The 15,665-nt window shown below is 42.8% G+C and overlaps 1 protein-coding gene across 1 annotated transcript in view; it reads right to left on the minus strand.

The window, feature by feature from the left end:
• LOC147678476 (vomeronasal type-2 receptor 1-like) overlaps positions 1-15,665 on the minus strand; it is a 55,137-nt gene that overhangs the window by 16,425 nt on the left and 23,047 nt on the right. The window contains exons 2-3 of the mRNA XM_086945654.1: positions 8,775-9,066; positions 4,308-5,135 (exon numbers count right to left, since the gene is read on the minus strand). Coding sequence (XP_086801780.1) covers positions 4,308-5,135; positions 8,775-9,066 — 1,120 coding nt within the window. The remainder of the gene's footprint in view (positions 1-4,307; positions 5,136-8,774; positions 9,067-15,665) is intronic.

Below are 15,665 nucleotides of genomic sequence, written 5' to 3' on the forward strand. Positions count from 1 at the left end.
TCCATCTCCTTTCTACCGTCACATGGCAGAAGTCAGGTCTTGCAAAAAAGGTTGTTCTTTTGAAGGAGCGTTTGTCTTGTGGTCTAGCCTTGTCCATAATTTCTTGCCTGGCCAGATAATTCCCCACAAAGATCAGCAAGGCTCTTGGTTTCTCATTTCGGGAGGCACCATATGTCCTCTTTTGGACCAAGGGAAACCTATGTGCCCCCTGGACCTTGACCTCCCAGTTCTAACCAGTGATCTCGGGAAATGCCTCCTTCAGAAGGGTAACGATAAATGCTCTGGGGTCCTGCTCCTCGGCCCTCAAAGTCCTCGAGTTTCCACTGTGTATCCTCATTAATTTTTTCCTGTGCGGCTCTAAACTCTTGCCAATGGGACACCTCACCCTCAAGTTTCCCTTTTCTCTCCTCCACCTCCGTCACCGACCCGCCATTTCAGCATATAGTTTGTTCATCTTGCTAAGAGTGCCCTCGATCTTTTTATTAATCTGTTTCGATCTCTTGGACTCTGACCTTGCCTCACCCTGCATTTGTTTCAGCGTTGTATATAGTAGATCCATTGTAGGGTTTTGAGCCTGAGCCTGAGCTTGAGGTTGAGCTAGAGTTTGCCGTCTGGAGTGCCCACCTTGTGCCCCCTCATCCTCCCGGTATACATTGGACGTGGCTGAGTAGTCCCACACCAGTTTTTTTGCCATCTCCAGCTGTGACGGACTCACCGGACTCCGCAGCTTACGTCCCGTACGACTCCTGTGGGATTTCCTCTTCGGAGTCAAAACATGCCGCTGAGTTGTGTCCCCAGAGGAAGACTGTGAGTATGGCTGATCCTGCTCTGAGTTCGATTCCCCAGTTATAGCAGAGTTCTCATCTGACCCGGTCAATACTGTTTCTGTACCTTCACTCTCAGAGGATGTGCCTGTCTCGTCATTAACCGAATGGAATCGCTCTTCATTCGGTGTACCAGGTTCAAGTATTTCTCCTTCTGACCGGAGCTGACCTTCCATAGCCTTAGTGCCTTTCGCAGTACTCGGGTCCCCTGGGCGACTCCACCATCTTGGTTGCTCTGTATGGTTTTGATGAGATTTCTTACTACATTTTAAACTTGTGTTAGTATATTATCTTAGTAGGGATCAATAACATATCTCCACCAAAAACATGTTCTTTGAATTTCATGGGTTTTGCAATGTTTTATGTACATTGATCTTTGCCAGCAATGGGATAGACAGTGGCCTTTAATTATAAGACACAAGGCATCATCTTTGACTATGTTTCTAACCCTGCTCCTACCTTTACTGCCAACACAGCATTGCCAGTTGCCACCTCCTGTTTATACAACACACTGGGCATCTACTTAGATTATGCCTTGCGTCCAGTACCCTGATAACATGACATTTGTACATTGTAGTGAAGGTACTGTATATAGGATGCAGCATTTGATCTTGCCCTTCACTAAGTAGGCGAGCAAGTAGTACTTATGGTGGAAGAGTTGTACAGGAGATAGTAAAATGTATTTTACAATTTTCCAGCTATCTGTCCTAGACAGAATAGTATATAGTACTTTACAGAGTCAGCCGTTATCAATCTCAGTTGATTGCTTTTTGTTGGTGACTTTTCTCCAAATTATGTGCTTGTCCCTCCCTTGGCTCCTAACTTGCTTGGCGGTCCTTTTGATTGGGTAGGGTGTAGCCTTCCAATGCTGAAGTTGTGGAAATTATGTTTTTTTCACAACTTCTTGGGCACAACATTGGAGTGCCTGTCTTGATTATCTGAATGTGCTGCCATTACCCCATCTAACCCATACCGCCATGCCTCCCAATTCTCCTTTTTGGAATGCCAGGCACCATGTGGCAGCCTAGATGATTCCTGGGACGTTCTTTTATCCTAGCCCTCATCTCAATGTTTCTCTGTGACACACCAGGTGCCAGATGGCAGCTTTGGTGATGCCATGAATGTTGTTGCATTGCATTGCACTATCTAGGCTTGCCCCTCCCCCCATGGTGGCAGATTCTATTGCCCAACGGGAGTCAAGTCGCTTCTTGCCAATCCCTTCAGAATATCTGATCTTGACAAGATGACAGGGTCAATCATAAGGAAAAAGCAAGCTTTTCAAGGACTTCCTAAATGGCATATGCTCTCCATACTGGTCAGATGGGGGCAGGGGGTAGGGTGTTCCAGAGCTTGGCCACCGCTAACAAAAAAGCTCTGCCTCCCCATCTCTTCCTTCGCACTCTTGGGGTGACCTATAAATAGTGACTAGCCGATCGAAGAAGTCTACTTGGAGAATACCACTCAAACATGAAATTTATTCCTCCTGGTCTTCACTGGAAAGGACTTTGTGAACAATACCCATGACTTTGACATGCCCTTAAAAGTGATCCATATCTGTACAGGGAGCCAGTGTAGTTCTTGCAGTCCTTCAGAGACTGACATTCATTTAGGGATGCCTAGAGTCAGTCTGGCCACTCCATTTTGCATCAGTTGTAATTTGGCAAGAATTGTCTTGTTGGTTTTCAGATACAGCGTGCAAGGCAATCCTAGATGTGATCAATGCCAGGTCCACCTCTTTCCATGCATGGGATGGAATAATAGGGATAATCTATCGCAGGATTCTAAAAATCCAGAAGCAGGACGACATTGTATGATTTACCTGAAGATCCAAGGAGTGGTCAACATCCAGCATGACTCCTTAATTTTTCTCTGAATTGGTAGGGTTGGGCAGTGCCTCCAAGCTGTTGAGCCACCATTTATGGTTCCATACAGATGCGTGAGTTTCAAACATCAATACTGTTCAACTTGAGGCAGCTCATGCTCATCCATGCAGCCACCGGCTTCATGCATTTGCTGAAGTTGGATGCTGTGGCTCCCATATCTTTAGAGATGGATACAATGATCTGTGTGTCGTGGGCATACTGCAAAATCTGCAGACCATAGGAGCGGATCAGTATAGCTAGTGGTGTGATGAAAAAGTTGACTAATGTGGGACTCATGGAGGATGGTAAACTGTGACTGTTTTGTGACCGCAATTGTGGTTGCAAACGAGTCATACATACCTGGAGGACACGCTATTAGGAAGGGACGCACTCGAAACGCCCCTTCCTAATAGCGACTCGCTATTTCTATTTTGCAAGTTGCAAGTTATTTGAGACTTGCAAAATGGGAAAAGTACATGGCCAACTCGTTTTTTGTGGTCGCAAAGGGGTCTGAAACCCCTCTGCGACTGCAAAAAAACAGTCATACATCTGGCCCACAGATCAGTATAGTCAGTGGTGTGATGTACAAGTTGAATAATGTGGGACTCAGGGAGGATCCCTGAGTGCCACGTCATTCAACGTGTGCATCATGCCACTGGCTATACTGATCCACTCCTATGGTCTGCAGGTTGATTAAAGCAACAGCAGCAGCCAGCCATGTTAAAAGTACAAAAGACACTGAAAATATCATTTTCTATACTTTCAAGATGACCACTGCCACAACAACGTTCCACACATGAAGACGCAACCCATATTGCATCACACAGTGTGGGGTTACCATCTTGCTACGTTTTTTTATTGGTGTCTTTACTTTCAACATGGGCAGTCAGACACTGGCAAAGCAGATTGCATCCCTCACTCAATATTGGCAAAGCAAGGCAGATTAGCTTTGCCAGTATTTGTTTTCACTGTAATTCACAGAGTGAAGTTATATTTTCACCAAAAGGGAATGTCCCCTGATAGCATGCCTGCAAACATGGTGTGCACTCAGTGACTAATGGGTCCTTTCTCCCTGTTTTGGTTTTGTTTAAATTCTTTAAGCAAGTCTGGGAACATATGTTGGCTTCAAATTTTTGATCAACACTTTGAATGCTTTCATCCTTCCAGAGCTAAAGATGTTGCCATGTATATGGTTTTGTGATGTCCACAATCCAAGGGAAGGTTCCTGAACAGTGGCATAAAATATCTGTGGCATGGTGTAAGAATTATATTCAACATCTGCTGACTTGGTAGTAAAGTGCATAACACATTTATGTTACAATAGTTACTTTTGAAGAATATGCATAGGCTTCAAATGGCCATTGGGCAAAAATGAAAATTAATTGAAAAAAAGTTCTGCTGAGTGTGTGAGAGATGCCATGGCCCTTTCCTAATGGCTAATGTCAGAGACCAGGGAAAGTCAACATCCAAATTTGTGGTTGTGCAGCATTCTTAGTGAAAAGGTCCTTGCCTGTCTTTCCTTAAACTCCACAGCATAAACTATTAAGGGTAAAATTATGGCCTAGCATACAATGTCAGTAAAACAAAAACCTCTAAAATGTATATGATTCAAAATGCCTACCTGCCATGGCTGGAAATTCATGATGTCTGCACAACTTCCCAGATGGAAAGGACCTTGCCTATGCCTGCAGGTTGCAAGGTTATTTAAAGACAAAGCAATGGCATATGCAGCATTGTAGACATTGTATGCACCTCCTAGGTTGTCGACATCATAGTAACTAGTCTTAAGATCATCCAGTTTTTCTGCTCCTGTGCATTGGTAGGCTTCATTTTTCAATGAGTCAATGCTTTCTTCAATTGACCATGTGCATCCAAATGCTTTTTCCCAAAAAGTTCTAATAAGGGTATCATTTGGTAATCGTGAAGGGTGCAAATTGCTGAGGTGCTCTTCAAACCCTGTCATCTCCTTTTTATGGATTGCAAATCCAATAGTACCAGTGAGGATTTCTGAATACTTCTCTGCAGATATCAAAAGGGATGTGGACCATGATTCACTTGCAATCCAAATCTTATCAGTCACTCTCTGTCTTACAATTTCATCAAGAACAGGGGCCAGCCCAGGGTCACTGGCAAAGAAAACAATTGCAATGGCGGAGGACTTCTTAATCATACGAACGATGTGGAAAGCGTTCTTGTCAGCCCTGCTGATGATAATGCGCTCGGAAAAGGCAACACAAGCCCCAGCCTTGATCAGTTCTTCATGTAATATTTGAATACCCTGTTGGCCATAGTCATTGTCTTCAGCCACCAGGCCTACCCATGTCCAACCAAAGTGAATCAGCATCTGTGCCAACCCACGCGACTGGAAGTCATCACTAGGGATGGTCCGAAAGAATGAAGGGAATTGGTTCCGGTCACTCAGTAGGGGACTTGATGAAAAGTAACTGATCTGTGAAAGCAAGATTCAGAGAAAGATGAGAAATGGCAAAGTTGTAGACCAAGAGGAACGCCTGACTCTATCCTACATCATACATTAAGTGGTTCTCAAAACTCTCTGCACTGATCTTAAGGAGCTCCATGCTGACAAAAAATGCTGTTTATTGTAGCCCTTATCTCACTCTTTATACTCTCTATACTCAAATAGGTCATTATAATAGAAAGTTTAATTTGACTCATAGTCCAGTGTACCTGCTATTTCATTCAGTTATGATGTACTCAAAGGGTATTTTTGCTACTTTCTGTGCTATTTAAAATTTGGCGGAGTGGTAGTCTTGTTTAGGAGTGATAGATACATTAGTTGACACACAGTGGAGTCTCATCGGGTTCAGGTGCAAGTAGCCTATGATTCAGTGGCACATATGTCTGAAGTTCTCACTTTGGCACTGGGTTCATGCTCGGGGTGGACTGCACCCATGAGGCACAGGGTCAAGACAGATATGCATATGGCTGGGTCTGAACTGGGGTGATGAGGTGGGCTAAAGAACGATGATGAAATCAACCCAAGATCTGCAATTGGGGGTGAGTGTCTGAAAAGTTCAGTGCTCCGTCCATTATCTCCTTGCGTTTGCTTTGTTTGCCCTGAGTTGGCAGTGTATGCCCAGATGTGGGTCTCTTGTTCACCATGCCACTGGATTCAAGCTAGCCTGGCTGATGTGGGGTGTTACCCCGAAACTGGTCCCAGGATGCTTGTTTCCGGCCCAGGGAGGACCTGGTTTGGGAGTTCAGGCTGGATTGTTCCCAAATATAAATATATATGTGTCTAATGAAATGTAAAAGGATTGAGCCAAAAAACGCAGGTACACATGTCTGATCTCTGCCACCGGCCTCCATCTTTCTGTTTTTAGATGCTCATAGTGGTCTCATATAGGGTCTTGTCTAATTAATACTCATGGGGTAGGATGATTTGGACCCTCCTGCAAAAAAAAAAACATTTATGCTTTGGGTCATTAGTAGTAGAGTAACATAAAGAAAAAACATGATTGACAGCTAACAGATTATTAGGTGTGACATTTCTGTATGGTGTATTGGGAACTACTATTAGTACACTGGGACCCTAGTTGCTAATTTTCTGTGTGATTATAAAAAAATAGAGGGGCTGTGTGGTAGAGCATCATAGTTAAGAAGATTTGTTTTTAAGAGTAAAAGACGATTTTCAAAAATGGGAATTTCATAGATGACAAGAAGCAAAAATGTAGAAAACACAGATGAAGATGCTCCATGTTTGTTACAGGCTAAAATCCCACCTCCAGGGAAAAAATACTTTTGTTTTCATGTTGGAAAATTTATAGTAATAACATCAGCTTTTGCAGCCTTGCACAACCTTGAATCCCAGACACATTACCAGGTGAATTCACTGTTCTCTTTTATAGTGTTTGCTCTTTCGGACTATCAGTCAAGATGTTTTAACAAATATCAACAATTACAGAGCACTTAACAGTATTTTGGAGCATCTTTTCAGTTTATTGCAATAGTTTGCTCAACATTTTATATTAACATCCCCAGTAACTGTTTGGACCATCGAGGGACCATTTTTAAGAGCCAAAGGTTTTTAATAAGTTGGTGACAAGGAGTCTGGACTTTAAGTCAAATGTTTGGTACAGAGGTATCAAAATTTACAAATTCAGGCTACGGACTGAAAAACCGTAACACATTTGAAAAGCCCATGAGGTAATAAAGTTAATTTAATTGAGGATATGTATATTATATGGGCGCATACTTTTACAATGCATACCTTTACAACGCATTTTTTACAATGTAACATCCATTACAACGCATTCCATTACAATGCATGCCATTACAACGAATTTGTAAAAACTACCTTTGCAACGCATTCCATTACAACGCATACTACCTTTACAATGCATACCATTACAACGTATACCATTACATTTCATGTATGGTAAGTATTGGATAGTGTAGGGGTAAAAATTACTATTCTAACTCCAGAGAGTGCAACAGTAGGGTACGTGTTGGATAGTGTAGGGGTAAAAATGACTATTCTATCTCCAGGGGGTGCAACAGTAGGGTAAGTGTTGGATAGTGTAAGGGTACCATGAGTTGTGATGGTATGCGCTGTAATAGTATGCGTTGTAATGACTGCGTTGTAATGACATGCGTTGTAGTGGTATGCGTTGTAGTGTCATGCGTTGTAATGATTGCATTGTAATGGCATGCGATGTAATGGATCTTGCGTGGTAAAAGTTTTGCTGTAATGGTAGTATGTTGTAAAAGTTGCGTTGTAAAGGTTGTTCCCCATATTATATGAATATCCTAATATATGGATTCAACCCATTTCGATTTACATCACAGTGGCGTTTACTTGTGACACAGTAAATTACACTTTTGTAGCTCCTTCCATACCTTGCAAATTGTGGTTGTATTGAAGCCTTGAGAGGTAGTTCCCTGACAACAAAAATTTAATCAGTAAAAGCCTACCTTATTTGACTATAATGCATGGAATCCTGCAATCGCTGTATAAAGGCATGTCTCTAATCTCCTTATTACAGGTGACTTATAAGACACATAGTAGCCTGTAATAAATAAATGACATAACCCCTCAACTGTTATGACTTATTACAGTCGAGGTCTTACATGTCATTACCTTCTGCCATAGCCAAGAGGAAAGGCAGTTCACAGAGCATATGTACAATTTCAGTTTCTAAAACAAAAATGAAACATGTTTCCTTCTTCTCTACAGTTTCTCTAGCTGAGCAATGATAAGCAGAAAGGAGGATTTTATGGCAACATGTTTCTCTAGGAAATTTTAGGAAAGCAGAACATCTCTTCGTTTCTACACATTCTGAGCTACAGTGTTTTTGTTTAGAAAACATACTTGAATTAAACTAATTCTAATATCTTTTTTTACAACAAATAACTCACTGCTTTTTGGGATGTTTGACTTTTTACTAAAGATTTATATTGTATTTATATTTACAAATATCCTATCTCTTTCATTTGAAAGAGCAGCACAAAAGGTTGTACGTAGTTTGCAGGAAGGGTGATGGTGTAACCATGTATTATACGGAATACAGTACTCCTTCGAATACATCACAAGGATATTGCAAGTCAACTTGGAGACCCATGATCTTATAAAGGAACTAACCCTTTGGCCTTGTTCCTCTACATGGTCATGGACTCCTTGGTGACCTGTCTGTGAGGCAGAGAGTGCTTTGTTTAAAATGTTGTTCTTCACATGAATGATTCATATGATCTGGTAATAAAAGATTGGGCCTGTAATTGTGCTTCTTTAAAGTAAAGGTCTGTGTCTTTTTCATATATCTTGACATGGGCTTTTGTAAAGTCCCACTGGCAGCATCCCAATGGCAGCATTTTAGGAGAGTTTTGTGTCTCTACTTATCCTATAATATTTCCTAGGCTTTAGGTAGATAGCTCCTTTGGTTCATGTATCATTCAGTTTTGTATTTCTTCACCATCTAGCCTTGTCTTCAATCCCTGACATCAGTGACATGTGTATTGTCATATCATAGGTTCTCCAATTTGTTTCAATCTCACACATCACTCATTGGTGTCCCATCAATTGTATTGATGTGATATAAACCTTCTGTAACAGATCCCAATTTATTCATACCTGGGGGAGCCTATAAAGACCCAAGACTCTGGCCATGGCAATGGAACACGATGATCCACCATCTCCAACCATTCCTGCGATGTCATGATTCCGATGACACTTGTAGTTTGGAACTGGCCTCCATAACCCTGTTAGTGCCGAGAATGTTCCTTCCACAGCCCGTTGCCTTGTTAAGCAGGAGTCATAGATATGGAAGCCGAGGGTAATATTGGGCAAGATGTCAGGGTCTCTATTTATCCCTTCAACAGCAAACACCAGGGCCTGCAGCCACTGGTAATTTAGCAGACCAAACCTGGGAAATTACACATCACACTTGAGAGGACATACAGATCATTCTGTTGAAAAGCATGTGAAAGTAATGAGAATTTGTCACTTGACTGTACATTTTAACAATAGTCAGTGATGCTTGCTGAATTCTCCCCTAGCATCCATTGGTAAACAGTCAAAATATCGACTACAAAATTTCGAATGGACATAATATCGACTTCAAAATATAGAATGGACAAAATATCGAATGGACAGAATATAGTCAGCAAAAATATCCTTTTTAAGGTAAGTAATGTAATAAAGAATGTTAAAAATATAGAAAGTCAAAATATCGAAGTATATAATATAGGTTATTAAAATTATCGAATTTGTAATATTATCTAATTTTTTATAGTGTTTTTTATGTTATTATATGTGTGAAAAGTGTGTATTTATGTTATTATTTATTTTAATTAATGAAATTTATGTTTTTTAATTTTTGCGTAATTTAATTCTGTAGCAGGTTGTGGGTTTATAGGGGAATAGCGTGGGAAGTAATTTAATTATAATTAATTAAATATGTAAATTTATTTATTGGTATTTATTTTTAATTAATGGTTAATTAATATCTATTTGGTAATTAATTGCATTTTAATTGGCAATTAATTTTAATTAATTGATTAATTGATAATTATGTTAATTTTACTAATTTATTTTCTGTAGCGGGTTGTGGGTTTATAGGGGAATTGGTTGGAAAGTAATTTATTTATAATTAATGAAATATGTAAATGTATTTATTGGTATTTATTTGTAGTGAATTGCTAATTAATATCTATTTGGTAATTAATTACATTTTAATTGGCAATTAATTTTAATTAATTGATTAATTGATAATTATATTAATGTTACTAATTTATTTTCTGTAGCGGGTTGTGGGTTTATAGGGGAATAGGGCAGGAAGTAATTTAAATATAATTAATTAAATAATTTAAATAATTTATTTTTATTTAATTTTAATTAATTGTTAATTGTTAATTAATGGTTAATTTATTTTTAATGGCTAATTAATTAATTGTTGATTTGTAATAAATTACTAATTGTAATAATTGATTTTAATTTGTAATTTTAATTGATTAATTATTATATTATATTAAATTGGTAATTACTTTTAATTAATTTGTATAGATATTAATATATATATTTTTTCAAATAATATATGAAGTATTTACTTTCCCTACTGTTGCACTCCCTGGAGTGGGAATAGTAATTTTTACCCCTACGTTATCCAACGCTTTCCCTACTGTTGCACTCTCTGGAGTGGGAATAACAATTTTTAAACCTACGCTATCCAACGCTTTCCCTACTGTTGCACCCACTGGAGTAGGAATAGTAATGTTTACCCCTACACTATCCAACGCTTTCCCTACTGTTGCACTCTTTGGAGTGGGAATAGTAATTTTTACCCCTACGCTATCCAACGCTTTCCCTACTGTTGCACTCATTGGAGTGGGAATAGTAATTTTAACACTCCCGCTATCCTACGGTAATAATATTGTATATTTTTTAATAATATTATGTTTTAACAAATAAAATTGTTTTTTTTATAACTTAAATTAATTATTTAATAAGTTTAATGTTATTTAAGTATTCTTAAGTATATGTTAGTTATTTATTTTTTATATTTTTTTAATTTTACATTAATTGTAATAAATTCGATATTTTTACAAAGTACATTTTTTTAAACGATATTTTGGAGTCGATATTGTTGTACTTACCTGTTTGTAGATAGGACTTCGATATTTTGTCTTTCGATATTTTGGCATCAATATTTTCAGTACTCTATATTTTGTCCCTCGATATTATGTCAGTGATCCCATCCACCATGAATTGAAGTGCGTCCGTTGAATTTAATTCTCAAAATTAATTACAATCAAATTTATGTAACAAAATGTATGTGAATGATCAAAGATGGAAGTGTAGGTCATGTCTGAGTTGCTATGAAAGAAAAAGGAAGTGCATACATTGCAAATGTTTAAATGATTATCCATGCATCTCACTCAACTTTCCAGGTACCAACCTCAAGCCCATGGGTGTAGAAACCTTCGTGTTTCTAGCCATGGTCCCACCACTATGAACAAGGTAGGACAACTGTCACTGTCAATTGATGGTCTTGTGGTGGAACACTTGCGTGGTCAGAGATTTCCAACAGCAATGTCAGCTGAGGTCCCACCATCAGAAACTCAGAACATCCCAGATACAAAGTAGAGGGAGGGGAAGTGAAAATGTGATGGGGCAGGAATACCAAGATTTTACAGTGGTGCTACCGCTTTGCTAAACTCTAAATTAGCCCCAAAATATATTTTCTTAAGATATTTCATTGATGTTAGATGTGGATAAAATGGTCATAAAATGTATAAAATACAGAAAATAAATTTCTAATACTTCAAAAAATCTTGCATGACCATATTTTGTGCTTATTCATAGATAATAAATCTACACTTTTTTCTGAACATAAAGGGGTCGATTCCGATTCGGGAAAAAGCGCTCCGATTAACTGTGCAGAGCGTTTTTCCCGTTCGAATCGTACACCTACAACTTCCCTGTACGAACGAGAAAGTACGATCGTAACCCAAACCGCCACTCCGTACGACTCGTACCAAAATCGTACAACTCGAAAGTACATACGGATTCACTCCGGCTGACGTTGTACACTACGTCCGTACGTAAATAGACAGCCAATTCCGGACCAGGAAGTACGATCCGTGTTTACAACACTCTGTACGGCCCTTTTGCTACGAGAGCTGTAAACTGCCGTAAAACCAGAATCCGACACAAACTGTACCCCGGTACGCGACATACACAACATGAACCCCTCGAGCGTGTCATCCCAGCCCTGTACGCCTACGACCTCGTATATAGAAACCGACGACGGCGCAGACGGTGAGTACAACTCACCGCAACAACGGAAGTATACCGGTACGGTGCGCCACACACCAGAGCATATCACCATTGCATTAGTGATACGTGACGCACACACGTCAGAAATCTCGGGGTACGGTGCGTCACACGCTAACGCATATCACTATTGCAATAGTGAATCGTGACGCACACACGTCTGAAAAATCGAAGTGCGGTGCGTGACATGCTAGCGCATATCACCATTGCAATAGTGATACGTGCGCACACACGTCTGAAACCCCGGGGTACGGTTCGTCACATCTGAGTGGTGGGTGGAAAAGACCCCCAGCAGTGCCCAAGGGTATTGGAAGTGGGTGCAGAGGACCCCCAGCAGTGCCCAACAGTGCCCAAGAGTATAGGGGGTGGGTGCAGTGGACCCCCTGCAGTGCCCAAGGTACAGGGGTTGGGTGCAGGTGACCCACAGCAGTGCCCAAGGTTACAGGGGGTGGGTGCAGAGGACTCCCAGCAGTGCCCAGCAGTGCCCAACAGTATAGGGGGTGGGTGCAGAGGACCCCCACCAGTGCCCAACAGTATAGGGGGTGGGTGCAGAGGACCCCCAGCAGTGCCCAGCAGTGCCCAACCGTATAGGGGGTGGGTGCAGAGGACCCCCAGCAGTGCCCAATGGTACAGGGGGTGGGTGCAGAGGACTCCTAGCAGTGCCCAGCAGTATGGGGGGTGGGTGCAGAGGACTCCCAGCTGTGACCAACAGTATAGGGGTGAGTGCAGAGGACCCCCAGCAGTACCAAAGGGTACAGGGGGTGGGTGCAGATGACCCCCAGCAGTGCCCTACAGTATAGGGGTTGGGTGCAGAGGACCCACAGCAGTGCCCAAGGGTACATGGGGTGGGCGCAGAGGACCCCCAGCAGTGCCCAACAATGCCCAACGGTATAGGGGGTGGGTGCAGAGGACCCCCAGCAGTGCCCAAGGGTACAGGGGGTGGGTGCGGAGGACCCCCAGCAGTACCCAACAGTATAGGGGAGGGGTGCAGAGGACTCCCAGCAGTGCCCAGCAGTGCCAAACAGTATAGGGGTGGTGCAGAGGACCCCCAGCAGTGCCCAGCAGTGCCCAACAGTATAGGGGGTGGGTGCAGAGGACACCAAGCAGTGCCCAACAGTGCCCAACAGTATAGGGGGTGGGTGCAGAGGACCCCCAGCAGTGCCCAACAGTATAGGGGGTGGGTGCAGGTGACCCCCAGCAGTGCCCAAGGGTACAGGGGGTGGGTGCAGAGGACCCCCAGCAGTGCCCAACAGTGCCCAATGGTATAGGGGATAGGTGCAGAGGACCCCCAGCAGTGCCCAAGGGTACAGGGGGTGGGTGCAGAGGACCCCCAGCAGTGCCCAACAGTGCCCAAGGGTACAGGGGATGGGTGCAGAGGACTCCCAGCAGTGCCCAGCAGTGCCCAACAGTATAGGGGGTGGGTGCAGAGGACCCTCAGCAGTGCCCAACAGTATAGGGGGTGGGTGCAGAGGACTCCCAGCAGTGCCCAACAGTATAGGGGTTGTGTGCAGAGGACCCCCAGCAGTGCCCAACAGTATAGGGGGAGGGTGCAGGTGACCCCTAGCAGTACCCAAGGGTACAGGGTGGGTGCAGAGGACCCCCAGCAGTGCCCAACAGTGCCCAAGGGTACAGGGGTGGGTGCAGAGGACCCCCAGCAGTGCCCAACAGTGCTCAACGGTATAGGGGGTGGGTGCAGAGGACCCCCAGCAGTGCCCAACAGTGCCCAAGGGTACAGGGGGTGGGTGCAGAGGACCCCCAGCAGTGCTCAGTCATAGGGGTGTACATGTCCAACATCATACAGAAAGTACATGCCTGTATGTGTATATCCCTAACTGGGAACACTCATGATAGTTGCATATCAACACATCACACACAGCAGTGACCTACTCCATGGAGAATGGTATCCTGTCACACACTGGGTGACACACCACATGTGGGTGTATAGTCAGATCCCACATGTATATCCACCCGTCTAGTTTGCTTGCACACACTCCTCCATCATGAGTCAATAGTGTGCAGTCATGTAACAGACCACCAAATAAATGATGCACAAATGGACAAAGGAAGTGCCATGTGAATACCGGACATGATGTCAATGTCCAGGTGGTGCAACATGTACTCCCTCATGAATGTAACAGGGTAGTAATCCCCTAGATACAAAGCACCAACATGTTTTTTGTGTGTCCAAATGTAAAAAATGTACAATCTGAATCATAACGTCAAGGCTGATAACATTGTCATGCATAGTGTGATAAAGTTTGATGGTCTCCCTGAAGGCATTAATACATACTGCAACCCCTAGCACAGTGAGTAGCATTGATGGCACTGACCAATTATCAGAATGGATGTGTGAGCAGGCATGGCCATTGCCGAAGGGAAGCTACAAATCTATAGGGAAGCAACACAAACTTCATCACAGCAATGGTGTAACTATCCGTAGTGCAAATCACATGTGTCACTGAGGAAGGAACACTCTTTGGGACAATGTCTGCCTGCAAACTGCACACACCAATTTAGAAAATTTGATGCAACATTGGGATAGCACAAACATACCATGGTCCACCTCATTACCATCATGAAATAGTCATCTGTCACAATACCCAACAATGAGCATTATACTAACTTGTAGGAACATAGCAGCTTAAGTAATTTCCTGAAAAGCAAAAGTTCTGAATGAAAAAAGAAAAGCTTTATTCAGCCAAACAATGTAAAATAAGGAAGTAATGAGTCCAGGCTCACAAAAGGCCAATGGCCAGTCCAAATAAATGTCCCCAACAGTGGTGGCAATGTGGATGTTGACACACTCAAACTTGCCTGCACAAGGAGTTCAGATGTCTGTGGACACATGGGGGGCATCATCTGAGTCATGGTCTGGCACCGCAGGGACAGGAGAGGGAAGGGCAGGTGTAGTAGGTGCAGGTAGGGTGGATTCCTCCACAGTGGAAGGTGCAGCGCAAAAGGTTGTCAGATATTCTGCGCAGCACACTGCTGACAGCTCGCACAAACTACTACCTGAACCAAGGGACACAATGGGGTGAAGGTAGAGGGATGTGAGTCTGGTGTTGTGTGTCTGTGGATGCGTGTGTGATGTCCGTCCCCTCTCCCTGTGGGTGTGCCTACTTCCCCTTGAGATTGTGTGTGTGGAGATTTGCGTTTCAACTTGCTTGTGGGTGTGCTGGGTGTGTCTGTTGTGGTGTCTGACCTGTGGCGTCTGCGTTAGGCATGGGCGGAAAATCCGTTCCGCTCGCGGATTTTGCGGATTTTCGGGAAATCCGCAATCCGCGAGATTTGCGAATTTCCTGAAAAATCCGCAAATCCGCGAGCAGCGGATTTTGCTCGCACTGCTCGCACTGTTCGCGTGAGTTCGCGCCCCGCGAATAAGTGCGAAATTGCAGAAATACGATTTTAGCAAAACTGAAAGTAACTACTTACCAGGTTCAAAAGTTCAGGCTCATCATTAGTAGCCATTTCCTGTAGTGCTTCCTGAGGGGCCCCTCCAGAGTTCAGTTGCCAGTTGCAACTATTATGTGACCCTGCTCTGAACCTCAGAATAGTTACACATATGCCACAAAGGTCCTGAATTACAGCTAAGGGAGACAAGCAGGAGCCAGGCTGGAAGTTAAAATCCATTAATCAGCCCCTAATTCATTATTGTCAGTTGGGGCAGGGCAGGTGTTGTAACTAATTTTG

Source organism: Lissotriton vulgaris, chromosome 12 (genome assembly GCF_964263255.1).
Source record: "Lissotriton vulgaris chromosome 12, aLisVul1.2, whole genome shotgun sequence".
In the NCBI taxonomy this organism is placed as follows: Eukaryota; Metazoa; Chordata; class Amphibia; order Caudata; family Salamandridae; genus Lissotriton; species Lissotriton vulgaris.